Genomic DNA, 13,973 nt, shown 5'->3' on the forward strand with positions numbered 1-13,973 from the left:
TTATGCCACCAATAAATTTGACTAACGGCCTTGAAAGCTCAGAACCTCTACCTCCAAACATAAGTCTTTTCCAAAGAAGACAGGCTACAGGCAGAATGCTGATGCCCGGCTTACCACAGAGGGGATCTGCGGTGGACAGCAATCCCAAGGGGTCACTCGACTCAACTGGACCCAGCCAATATTCACTGACAGTTCAGTAACTCCAGGCCTCTGTGCTAGCCACTAGAGTGACTCAGAGAAAATTATGATTGCTGACTACAATGCGAAAGGAAGACCCAAATAAGGAGTTTTGCTTTATTTTTAAATAAATAAGTTTTGCTTGTTTTTATCAGTTTAATCAAGGAGCCCTGTTGGTGCAATAGTTAAGCACTCAGCTGCTAACCAAAAGGTTGGTGGTTCAAACACACCCAACAACTCCATGGGAGAAAGACCTAGAGATCTGCTTCCATAAAGATTATAGCCTAGGAAACCCTGTAAGGCAGTTCTACTCTGTCACACTGGATCACCGTGAGTTGGAGCCTAACAACAACGTAATTTACATAAAATAAAATTCACTCAGTAAGAGCATCCATTTTAGATGCAGTCGCTGTGGAAAAGTTTGGTGGTTCCTCAAAAAGTTGAGCACAGAATCATCATCCAGACCAGTGCCGTCGAGTCGATTCCGACTCATAGCAACCCTACAGGACAGAGTAGAGCTGCTCCATAGAGTTTCCAAGGAGCCATATGACCCAGCAATTGCTCTCATAAGTGTATGAGCAGACACTTGAAAGAAGGAATTCAAACAGATACTTGTACACCAATGTTCACTGCAGCATTATTTCCAATACCCAGTATCCACCTCCATTTACAGGTGTGTTGAATGCCAAACTTCTCTGGAAGTTTGACAAAGCATATGGCGGTGTTAGGCTGGGCTATGCGACTTTCCTGATATCTTTTATGCCACCAATGTTCATTTGCGGCGTTATTTCCAAGAGCCAAAAGTCAAAACAATCCTAGTGTCCATCAACAGATGAACGGATACACACAATGTGACGTAGCCATGTAATGGAGTATTATTTCACCAAATGCTAGGTGAAATAAGTCAGACACAAAAGGACAGGTACTGTACGACCCCATTTAGATGAAATATCTAGAACAGACAAATGCATAGAGACCAAAGCTTATTAGTGGTTACCAAGAGGAGGTGGGAGGGGAAAGTGGGGAGTCAATGCTTAAGGGGCACTGAGTTTTTCGCTTGGGGGATGAAAAACACCTGGAAGCAAGTAGCGGTGATGGTGCACAGCATAGGGAATGCAGTTAACGTCACTGAATTTTACACTTACGGATGGTTAAAACAGCAAATGCTGTGGCATACATATACATATACATATACACATACACATACACATACACATACACATACACATACACATACACATACACATACACATACACATACACATATTTTAACCACAATAGGATTTAATGAAAACACCCATTTTAAGCATACGGTTTCATGAGTTTTGACTGCATATTTTGGACTGTGGAACCACCACCATAACCAAATCTAGAACATTCTCATCAGCCCCAAAAGTTCACTCATGCCCCTTTGCAGTAGCCAATGGGATTGATTTTTAAATTGGACAAATATTTCAAGTCACCAGGAAAAGAAAGAAGGAGGTTATTTAACCCAAGAGGCGTTCCAAAACCAAAACTGAGATTATAAATAAAAGCAGGCCACGGTATCAACCTTCCCACTGGAGAGCAACTGCTCATCACTTAACGTGTACCATTGCTGTTGTCGTTGGGTGCCATAGAGTCGACTTTCGACTCAGAACGACAGCACGTGACAGAGTACAACTGCCCCATATGGTTTTCTAGGCTGTGATTTTACAGGAGCAGATGGCCAAGTCTTTCTTCCGGTGAGTACTGGGTGGATTCAAATTGCCAACCCTTCAGTTTGCAGCTGAGTGCTTAACCATTGTGCCCCCAAGTCTCCTTTAATGTACACTAGTTAGATCATTTTGCACACATTCTAGGCTGGATGGCATTGAAGCCCCTGCTTAAAACGGTCCTTATTCCCACCCACACAGGGTGGTGTTAAAGGGCTTCTTTCCACTCTGACTGAATCCACCGTGGTGACTTGCCAATATCCAAGGACGGGCAAACCAGTGGAAGGAGTGAGAATAGGATGCTGGACACCCTAGCCATGACAATGTCCTTCCACAGACAGACTCTAGGAGTGGCAAGGATCCAGAGGGAGCTGCCTTGTAAAAATGGTACATCCTCCACTTCACCTGGGAGGGCCATGGCGACTGCATGTTTTGGAATTCAGGTCACTTAATGCTCCCCCAACAGTGACCCACTGAGACAGCAGAAACCTAAGATGGCTCTCAAAGGTTGAACAAAAGATGGTCTGTCTAACATTTCTAAAGCTCTTGCAGCTTCTAGTCTCAAATGTTAGCAATGTATCCCTCTCAGTCTAGCCAGTCAATACACAAATGCCTTCTAAGTGTAGGCAAGAGATCCCTCCTGCATCAGACACCAGCTCTTAGAAATACTGAATACAAAACTGAGTCGTCCCCAAAGTCCTTTCCAACAGGTGAGTAAAGGTAGGCAACCCCTAGTGTCCAGGAAGAAGCCTGTCACTCACCCTACTCATTAGGACAAGGAATAAACAACACTGTTTAATTGCTGACTAGGAAGCACTGGTATGTGGCTGCTTCCCTTTATCTCTGATTACGTCACGTGTACTAAGGGCTTCAGTACCCACATATTACTAAAACTCCGACTCACTACAAGCTCACCTACTTGTAAATGAAAGCTATTGTCATGGATTGAATTGTGTCCCCCAGTATTCCCAGTATTGTGTGATTGTCCACCATTTTGTCATCTGCTGTGATTTCCCTATGTGTTGCAAATCCCACCTCTATGACATTTATGAGGTGAGATTAGCAGCAGTTATGTTAATGACGCAGGACTCAATCTGCAAGATTAGGCTGTGTTTGAAGCTAACCTCTTTCAAGATACAAAAGAGAGAAGCAAGCAGAGAGGAAAGGGACCTACTACCACCAAGAATTCAGCTCTGGGAGCACAGTGTGTCCTTTGGATCCAGGGTTCCTGCTCTGAGACGCTCCTAGACCAGGGGAAGATTGATGACGAGGACCTTCACCCAGAGCTGACAGAGAGAGAAGGCGTTTCCCTGGAGCTGGCACCCTGAATTTGGGCTTCTAGCCTCCTAGACTGTGAGAGGATAAACTGTTTGTTAAAGTCACCTACTTGTGGTCTAAGACAATCATGGAGCAGACACAGTCATACTGTACCCACAGAAGATCATGCCCTTATTCCTCGTTCATTTTCTTTATGTCATTCAGATATATTTCCTGTGTGAACCACTGGTAATGGCGTTGTTGTTACCTGCCTCGGGTCAGTCCCCGACTCATGGCGACCCAAAGCACAATGGAACAAAACGCTAACCAGGCCTCGTGATTGGCTGTGGGTTGAATCGTTCTGATCCAGAAGGTCCTCACTGGCTGATTTTTTGAAAGTAAACCACCAGATGCCTCTAGATGGACTTGAACCTCTAACCTTTGGGTTAGCAGCCGAGTGGTTTAACCATTTGCATCACCCATACAAAAGGGAACACATTAATTATTTTTATGTCATCATAAATGTGCCTTCCATTTGGACCAGCTATTAAAGAATTTTTCAGTGATGAACTGGGTTACACTTGAGGTCTAAAAAAGGAGGGCGCGAACACGAGGCTGGGAGATAAGGAAGCAGAGATTATCAGTAAGATTGGCCATTGTGCCGATTATTCTCTGTGTGCTCCCTTCCATCCTAGGGTCCTCATTCCATTCAGTCCCTTTCTCTACCCAGTTATCTGCCCTCAGGCTGCACACAGAGATACATCAACCAGGCTCCCTTGCCCTCTGGTTTCCAGTTGGGTTTGACCACCAGGAGGCACCAGAGAAGATTGGAGGCTGGAAGAAAAGAGAAGTTGGGGTACTTCTATCACCCCGACAAGTCAGCTCCTGTCTGACAACCATCATTCACAATGTCAGCCCTGACCGGGCTATGGTTACCCTGACTCCACCCCTTGTCCTTTGGGTGCTCCCTTGACCCCTTGCTCCTAGGGGTATTGACAGCTTCCTGCTATCCCTGCTCCCTGGCTGCCTCCCCATCCCTTCTTGATTCCCCCGGTTTCCTTACCCTCACCCATACTTCTGTGGACCAGGCTATTTAATTACTGTGATTAAATTCTCGTTAGCAAACTCGTTTGGTCTACACCATCTGTTTCCTGTCCTGACCCTGATGAACCAGCTACGGAGAGCTGTGAGGAAGTTGTTGTCGTCAGCTGCCACGGAGCTGGCTCCCACTCATGGCAACCTCACCTACAACAGAACAAAACACTGCCTGGTCCTGCCTTGTTACCCTTACAATAATAACTAGTATGATAAGGATCTCTTTTTTAAGATAACAGAAACTTGAACATGTTTATCTGTTGAGAAAAAAAAAATCTGTATCATTCTAGGAGACTGAGAGAGCCATCAGATACTGGCTCACACCACAGCCTCCCCCACTGCTGTCATCCCTCATGACTGAACATGGAGACAAAACAGCACAGACCTAAAGGACATGGTAAGCACCAAGGTCATCACAGATCAGTAGATACCTGCATACTTGCAGGATTAATGCTGTCTGGATTCCACAAGCTGGCTGAATATGTTCAAGATTAAGCTACAGGACATATTTTAGATTGGGGGCTGGCAACAAGTAGCTATAGCCTACATTCTGAGCAATAAGCATTTTCACACGTGCTATTGGCCATTTCTAATCCCCACATGGTTGCCAGGTCCAGCTGCACGTGTCTGATCTCTGGTCCTATCCATAGCCTCCTCAGTGGGGCCTTCCCTGACTACCTTATGGAAGCAGAATGCCTCAGGCTCACCAGTTATTCCCCGTGACTACATCCAGTTCATACCCTCAAGCACGTGTTAAAATTTGTATTTACATATGTGTTCCTCTACTTGTTTGTCGGGTGTCTTCCCCGTTAGCTGTAAGCTCCAGTGGGCCACCTAGGACATTGGTGGCGGTGGTCGTGGTGTTAGCGGTGATCGAGTCGGCCCCTGACTCACAGTGAGCCGCAGCACAGTGGAACAAAGTGCTGCCCAGTCCTGTGCCATCCCCATGATCGGTTGCAGGGACTGTTACAATCCGTAGGGTTTTCATTGGCTGATTTTTGGAATTAGATCTCCAGGCCTTTCTTCCTGGTCCATCTCAGTCTGGAAGCTCCGCCAAAACCTGTTCAGCATCACGACAACACACAGCCTCTACTGACAGATGGGTGGTGGCTGCACGTGAGGTGTACCAGCTGGAAATCGAACCAGTGTATCCCCACAGGAAAGGCAAGAATTCTACCACTGAACCACCGCTGCCCCCACATCTAGGACATAGAAGGCTTAATAAATAAATATTTCTTGAGTGAATAGCTTGTCAGCAAGGGTGGCCACAAGTAGACAAAAGCACTTACTCCCTCCACCACCATATTCATGGGTGTTGGGCCTTATATGAGCAGTCCTCGTAGCCCAGTGGTTAAAGCACTCGGCTACTAACTGGAAGGTTGGCAGTTCAAACCCACCAGCCACTCCATGGGAGAAAGACGTGTCAGTCTGCTTCTGTAGAGATTCCAAAAAAACCAAATCTACTGCCGTCGAGTCGATTCCGACTCATAGTGACCCTACAGGACAGAGTAGAACTGCCCCCACGGAGTTTCCAAGGACCGCCTGGTGAATTCGAACTGCTGACCCTTTGGTTGGCAGCTGTAGCACTTAACCACTATGCCACCAGGGTTTCCCTGTAAAGATTACAGCCTTGGATATCCTATGGGGCAGTTCTCCTCTGTCCTATAGGGTCACTACGACTCAGAATCAACTTGAAGGCAATGGGCTTTTGGACCTTATATGGCAGTCCTTATGCTTTTCCAGTCTGACTCCCTCTTGGCACCTGTAAATATCTCTAGCAAAGATAGCTCAAGCCTGCGTGTGTTTGCTTTCTCCTGCACAGCGCTGGGCGCCCCAATCACAGATGGGTGCATCATAAATATTACTGAAGGACAATGACACAGAGGACCATTCAGTACCCCCGTGTGGGGCAGAGGTGAACCTCGGGCCACAAATACACTTTGAATGTGCTTCGCTTTCATTCTAATCAAAACGTTTTTCATGCCAGACTCATCTATAGCCACAAGTCAGACACATTCAGGATGACAAAGCCCCAAAGGAAAGCCACGTCCAAAGGCCGAGGCTGCATTATTCCAGGGTAAATGGAACCCTTGTTTCAGTGACACTGTCAGAGCGGAAATTAAAGATGCTACAAGTCTCCCCTCGGGGAACAACAATTATCTGTGAACGACGGAAGTTTGTCTGCATAATTCATCAGTTGCACAGGCGAGAGAGGGGCCTTCTTCTGGAATTCCAAGAGTTTAGGAAAGTGTGCCATTTAGTGAATGTCTCTTGATGACTCAGTGTGATTCCTATGGGGTCTGGCATTGATGGGCACATTCCTATGATTTTATTAATTAAAAAACAATAATAAATTATATGGGAAACCGCTGTCAAGATTGAAATTTGGAAGTTGCATTTATTTAATCTAGGAAGAAAGACATCTCCGAAGTATCTGTCATGAGAAACCACGTGGGAGCCAGACAGCAAATCAAACACCCAAAACAAATCACCACGTCAGAGCCCCACGGAATTCTGAATCCCAACCAGCATGCGTGAATAATCCTTTTAAACCGGAACTCATACCAACATGGGTCCTTTGTGAAATTTCTAAGCAAGGGCTCTGGTTTCTGACTGAAACAGAGGTTTACTGGGAAGGGTGGATAAAAGCGAAATCTAGGACTACTTGAGAAATTTCCAAGAGAAAAGAGGAAAAATAATTTTTGTTGACAGAATGAAACAGGCGTCCCCCGGCCAGGGGATGACAAGTCACTGGTTACCCCCTACACCCCCACACCCCCTCGCCCCATCAGGAGAGCTGGGCAATATTCTCAACTGGTTTCTCAGGGCCCGTCACTGGGCAGATGAGTAGTAAATTAAATCAGAAGGTCTCGTTTCTAATCTTGAGGCAATGTCCTATTAGCTGTGTGACCTTGCTCGAATCACTTCTCTGATCCTTTGTTCACCACCATTAATATGGAGATAGTAATGTTATCCTGGAGGCATTGGTGGCTCAGTGGTGGAATTCTCACCTTCCAGGTGGGAGACCTGGTTAGATTCCAGCCAACGCTCCTCGCGCAGTCACCGCCCCTCTGTCAGTGGAGGTTTGCGTGTTGCTATGATGCTGAACGGGTTTCAGCAGAGCTTGTAGACTAAGACAGACTAGGAAGAAAGGAGGTCTACTTCTGAAAATCAGCCAGTGAATGCCGAATGGATCACAACGGTCCCATCTACAACTGATCATGGGGCTGGCACGGGACCAGGAGGCATTTTGGTCCGTTGTGCGTGGGGTCGCCATGAACTGGGGGCTGACTCAACGGCAGCTAACAACAACGTTATTCTCATTGCCCCACTCAGTTATTGCAAAGATCAAGTGCTACCACACATACAAAAATTCTTCCTAAAATGGAAGGTGTTATTGTCAAATACACTCCCATGATATTAAGTAACCTACTTAGCACTCGAGACTCTGTATTACTCTGAGTTACAATGTCTAGAGATGGTCCCACTTTTGCCTTGCTCTTTACAGTTTTATTAATTTTTTTTTTTTTTTCTTTTTAATGGAAGGCTGTAAGTAAAGGCAAGTAGAAAGAACCATGGGAAGGAACATATACCCTACTCTTTGGTACTGCCAGGCAATAATTTTAAACTGAGGTTAGTTCATCACGTGCTTGATGTCAGTATCACTTCAGGAGCATCCAACAGGTATAGGATTCTTTACCCATTTGGCCACAGGATACATGGTTAATTTACAAAAACAATTGTATTTCTGATTACTAGCAAGGAACAAGAGACATTTGGGGGCTGACCAGGGGAAATTTGAATATGATCTTTGTTGTAGATGAGATAAAAATTGATTAATAGAAAGTTGAAGATTGTTGATGGAACAGAAAAAGCACATTACGAAACAGTATATAATTTCTGGTCTTTTTTTGATATTAAAAAAAGGCAAGCACGTATATTATATATGTATGGAAAGAGATCTGGTAGGGAATATACAATTACCTATTAACACAGGTAGCTTAAGGAGGGGAATATAATGTTTAAACGTTCTTATTTTTGTTCATCTGTGTTTTCTAATTTTCTACCATGCATATGTACTGCTTTTGTAATAACATATGTTGTTTGAAAATATTAGACTCTGAAATCTACTGTTTTTTTATAAGACAAGATTAAAGATGGTAGGGGCGGGTAGAGCAAGAAGAAAGGAACCTAACACTGCTCGAGCCCCTACTAAGCAAATCTTCTCTTGGTCACTTACCACGCACCATCTCATTTCACTCTCACAGCAAACCTATGAAGTATCGTCTCTATTTTTACAGAGATAGTAAGGGTAAGGAGTCCCTGGGTGATTTAAGAGGTTAAAAGGCTCTGCGGCTAACCAAAAGGTTGGCGGTTCAAGTCCACCCGGAGGCTCTTCAGAAGAAAGACTGTCATCTACTTCTAAAAAACCAGGCATTGAAAACACTATGGAGCACAGTTCCGCTCTGACATACATGGGGTCACCATGAGTCCGAGTCAACTCACTGGCAACTGGTTTTTTAATGAGGGTAAAAGCTAGCATAATAACAAAAAACCTATGCTTTAACAAAATGTATTAAGAAATTATTCTACATCCCACTTTGGTGAGTGGCATATGGGGTCTTAAATGCTAGCAAGCGTCCATCTAAGATGCATCAATTGGTCTCAACCCACCTGGAGCAAAGGAGAATGAAGAACACCAAAGATACAAGATTAATATGAGCCCAAGAGACAGAAAGGACCACATAAACCAGAGACTACAACAGCCTGAGACCAGAAGAACTAGACGGTGCCTAGCTACAACCGATGGTGGCCCTGACAGGGAACACAACAGAGAATCCCTGATGGAGCAGGAGAACAGTGGGATGAAGACATCAAATTCTCATAAGAAGACCAGACTTAATGGTCTGACTGAGACTAGAGGGACCCTGGAGGTCATGGTCCCCAGATCTTCTGTTAGCCCAAGACTGGAACCATTCCCAAAGCCAATTCTTCAGACAGGGATTGGACTAGACTATAAGACAGAAAATGATGCTGGTGAGGAGTGAGCTTCTTGGCTCAAGTAAACACATGAGACTGTATGGGCAGCTCCTGTGTGGAGGCAAGATGCCACAGCAGAGGAGGACAGGAGCTGGTTGAATGGTCATGGGGAATACAGGGTGGAGAGGAGGAGTGTGCTGTCTTGTTAGGGAGAGAGCAGCTAGGAGTACATCGCAAGGTGTATATAAGTTTTTGTATGAGAGACTGACTTGATTTGTAAACTTTCACTTAAAGCCCAACCAATAAATTAAATAAATAAACCTATGCTTTTCCCACCTCGCTTGGATACACTTTCCGGCTTAGTATGTTTTATTTACTAAACATTTACTATGTGCCAGGCACTGTGCTAAATGTTTTATATGAGTCATCTCAGTCATACCTCATAACAATCCATATTAAGATGATACTATTATTTATTATTCCCATTTTACAGATAAGAAAACTGAGGCACAGAGATCAAATAAGTCTCCCATGTTCTCACAGCTAATAAGTGACAGGACCAAGAACCAAGCTCAGGCCACCTGACCCTAGCACCCACGCTCCTCCCCACTATACTACGCCTTGTCTCTGAATTCCCATGCTTTCAACGTGTCCCCGGTGGAGGAGGAAGAAGGAGCAACAGCTACATACAAGGCGGACATGGACGTCAGAGGCCTACCATGAGGTTTTTCACAGTGAACAATCTCGCTTACCTGTCCAGGGCCGTGCTGGTTGGCATGCTCCGCCCAAACCCGCGGACGCCCACCTGACGGAAATACGGAATGCAAGACAGGTTGGCAGCAATGATGGCCAGGGAGTCGGAAGGGCTCACAAAGAAGCCATTTTGGCCTAGGATCATATAACGGTCCTGGAGGAAGGAATGCGTGAAAGTTATCAGACAGATGCATCTTCAGTAGCAGCCCATTCCCGCAGCTATCACAAGGCGCCCTACTGCCCTCAGTGTTTACACGACCTAAAGCAACCTGAGTGAGGCCGAAGAGGACGTGGAAAACCCTTTGCTAAATCCCTGGATCCTACAGCACCCAGGGCCTTTCTTGTCACAGCTAGCAATGCATCCAGACCTACATCCCACCTGCTGCATACACCACGGACTACCAGAAGAATGAACAAATCAGTCACAGAAGAAACACAACTGAAATGCTCCTTGGAAGCAAGGATGGCGAGTCTCTGGCTCACTTACTTTGGACATGTCATCAGGAAAAACCAATCGCTCGAAAACCACATTTAGTAAAGTAGAGGCTCAGTGAAAACAAGGGAAACCCTCCACGAGATGGATGAACACAATAGCCGCAACAATGGGCTCAAACGTACGACAAGCCTAAAGACGGCGCAGGACCAGGCGATTTCTTTTTTTTTTTTGTATTATAAATAAGGTCACCATGAGCTGGAGCTGACTCAGCAGCAGCTAACAACAACCTTAGCGATCAGTGGCTTCCATATCATTAATTCCTTCTTTCCCCAAAAATAATGGAGAACAGGGGCTATTGCTGAAACAGCTAGGTGCTTAACACAGGGCTTTCAACAAAACCAGCCATAAATAGAGACTCACTGAATGAATTTTTTTTTTTAAAGAAACAACCTCTTCATAACATGATGCTAATCTGGGCCAGAGAAAAACAATTTCTATTTAACTGCAATATTTAGAATTAGAAGAACAGATGTAGAACAGTCAGGGTACCTATGCCCCCTACATATCAGCACCAGACATGTTCATTAATTTTCTGGTTTCGGATGCTTGGCTCATTACACAGTAAAAGGACCGGGGGCAGACAGCTTTCCTACTTACCCCATCGGCGTCGAATGCAGCTCCGAACCCGTACTCCCCTCCTTTCATAGTTTCAAGAAGGGCTGTTGCGTAGGTCAAGTTTGGGTCAGGGTGTTGCCCTCCGAAGTCTTCCAGGGGAATACAGTTTATGGCAGAATTGGCTGGGGCTCCCAGCTCATCACACAGGACTTTCCTCACGTAGGGTCCCATCACTAAAATAAGATACAAGGCGATGTGAAATCTTTGCCAAACCCTCAAGGGTGTTTTGTTCTGGTTAGCACCAGAAAGGCCATTTATTAGTACAGAAGGAAAACATAAATTCCACAGGCTTTTTCAAGGCACAGCATGGAACGATACTCACTTGAACTAGTATTTATCGAGCACCTACTGGGTGCTAGGTATACAGAAGATGTACTCAATAATCGAAAGGAGCCCTGGCGGCACAACAGTTAAGCACTTGGCTGCTGAACAAAAGGTAGGCGGTTCACACTCACCCAGTGGCTCCACGGGACAAAGAAATGGCCATCTGCTCCCGTAAAGGTTACAGCCTAAAGCCCTGGCCCTGATGGCTTCACTGGAGAATTCTACCAAACACTCAGAGAAAAACTCATACCAGCTATTTCAGAGCATCAAAAAGTAAGGAATACCCCCCAAATTCATTCTATGAAGCCAGCAGAACCCTGATACCAAAGCCAGGCAAAAAGGAACTTACAGACCAATATCACTCATGAAGATAAATGCAAAAATACTCAACAAAATTCTAGCCAATAGAATTCAGCATCATGTCAAAAAAAAAATAATACACCACAGCCAAGCGGGATTCAAACCAGGTATGCAAGGATGGCTCAGGACTAGAAAATCAATCAATGTAATCCACCTCATAAACAGAACAAAAGAAAAGAATCACATGATCATCTCAATCGACACAGAAAAGGCATTTGATAAAAACTCTCAATATAATAAGAATAGAAGGAAAATTCCTCAACACAGTTAAGGGCATCGCTACAAAATCGCCAACATCATTCTCAATGAAGAGAGGCTGAAAACATTCCCCAGGAGAATGGAACACGACAAGGATGGTCTTTTTTACCACGTCCATTTAACATTGTGCTAGAAATCCTAGCTGGATCAAAAAAGAAAGAAAAAGAAATAAAGCTTATCCAAATTGGAAAGGAATAAGTAAGACTATGCCTATTCACAGATAACGTGATCCTCTAGATAACGTGATCCTCTACATAGGGAACCCCAAAAATTCCACAAAAACCTGTTGTTGTTGCTCTTAGGTGCCATTGAGTCGGTTCCAACTCATAGCAACCCTGTGTACAACAGAACGAAACACTGCCTGGTCCTGCGCCATCCTCACAATCGTTCTGATGCTTGAGCCCATTGTTGCAGCCACTGAGTCAATCCATCTCCTTGAAGGTCTTCCTCTTTTTCACTGACTCTCTACTCTACCAAGCACGAGGTCCTTCTCCAGGAACTGGTTCCTCCTGATAACACGTCCAAAGTATGTGAGACGAAGTTTTGCCATCCTCACTTCTAATAAGCATTCTGGCTGTACTCCTTCTAAGGCAGATGTGTTCATTCTTCTGGCAGTCCGTGGCAGATTCATTCTTTGCCAACACCACAATCCAAAGGTGTCAGTTCTTTGGTCTTTATTATTCGTCATCCAGCTTTCACTTGCATATGAGGCAATTGAAAACACCATGGCTTGGGTCAGGTGCCCCTGAGTCTTCAAGGTGACATCTTTACTTTTTAACACTTTTAAAGAGGTCTTTTGCAGCAGATTTACCCAATGCAATGTACGCTTTGATTTCTTAACTGCTGCTTCGGGCGTTGTTTGTGGATCCAAGTAAAATAAAATCCTTGACAACTTCCATCTTTTCTCTATCACTATGTTGCTTAGTGGTCCAGTTGTGAGGACTTTTGTTTTCTTTGTGTTGAGGTGTAACGCACACTGAAGGCTGTGGTCTTTGGTCTTCCTCAGTAAGTGCTTCAAGTCCTCTACTTACAGCAAGCAAGGTTGTGTTATCTGCATAATGCAGGTTGTTAATGAGTTTTCCTCCAAACCTGATGTACCGTTCTTCTTCATATAGTCCAGCTTCTGGATTATTTGCTCAGCGTACAGATCTGATAGGTATGGTGAAAGGATACAACGCTGATGCACACCTTTTCTGACTTTAAGCCGTGCAGTAATCCCTTGTTCTGTCCAAACAACTGCCTCTTGATCTATGTAAAGGTTCCTTATGAGCACAATTAAGTGTTCTGGAATTCCCATTCTTCGCAGTGTTATCCATAGTTTGTTATGATCCATACACTTGAATGCCTTTGCATAGTCAATAAAACACAGGTAAATATCCTTCTGGTATTCTCTGCTTTCAGCCTGGATCCATCTGACATCAGCAATGATATCCGTGGTTCCAAGTCCTCTTCTGAAACCGGCCTGAATTTCTGGCAGTTCCCTGTCGATACACTGCTTGCAGCCACTTTTGAATGATTTTCAGCAGAATTTTGCTTGCCTATGATATTAACGATATTGTTCAATAATTTCCAGATTTGGTTGGATCACCTTTCTTAGAAATAAGCATAAATATGAATCTCCTTCAGTCAGTTGGCCAGGTAGCTGTCTTCCAAATTTCTTGGCATAGGCATGTGAGCGCTTCCAGGGCTGCCTCTGTTTGTTGAAACATCTCATTTGGTATTCTGTCAATTCCTGGAGTCTTGTTTTTTGTCAGTGCCTGCAGTGTGGCTTTGACTTCTTCCTTCAGTACCATTGGTTCCTGATCATATGCTACCTCCTGAAATGGTTGAATGTCCACCGATTCTTTGTGATTTAATGACTCTCTGCATTCCTTTCATCTGCTTTTGATGCTTCCTGTGTCATTTAATATCTTCCCCATGGAATCCTTCAATATTGCAATTCAAGGCTTGAATTTTTTCTTCAG

The 13,973-nt window shown here is 44.5% G+C and overlaps 1 protein-coding gene across 1 annotated transcript in view; it reads right to left on the reverse strand.

Moving 5' to 3' along the window:
• PGM5 (phosphoglucomutase 5) overlaps nt 1-13,973 on the reverse strand; it is a 182,730-nt gene that overhangs the window by 131,407 nt on the left and 37,350 nt on the right. Inside the window, exons 5-6 of the mRNA XM_064290557.1 lie at nt 11,050-11,240; nt 9,956-10,110 (exon numbers count right to left, since the gene is read on the reverse strand). Coding sequence (XP_064146627.1) covers nt 9,956-10,110; nt 11,050-11,240 — 346 coding nt within the window. The remainder of the gene's footprint in view (nt 1-9,955; nt 10,111-11,049; nt 11,241-13,973) is intronic.

The sequence above is a fragment of the Loxodonta africana genome, chromosome 9, assembly GCF_030014295.1.
Source record: "Loxodonta africana isolate mLoxAfr1 chromosome 9, mLoxAfr1.hap2, whole genome shotgun sequence".
Lineage (NCBI taxonomy): Eukaryota > Metazoa > Chordata > Mammalia > Proboscidea > Elephantidae > Loxodonta > Loxodonta africana.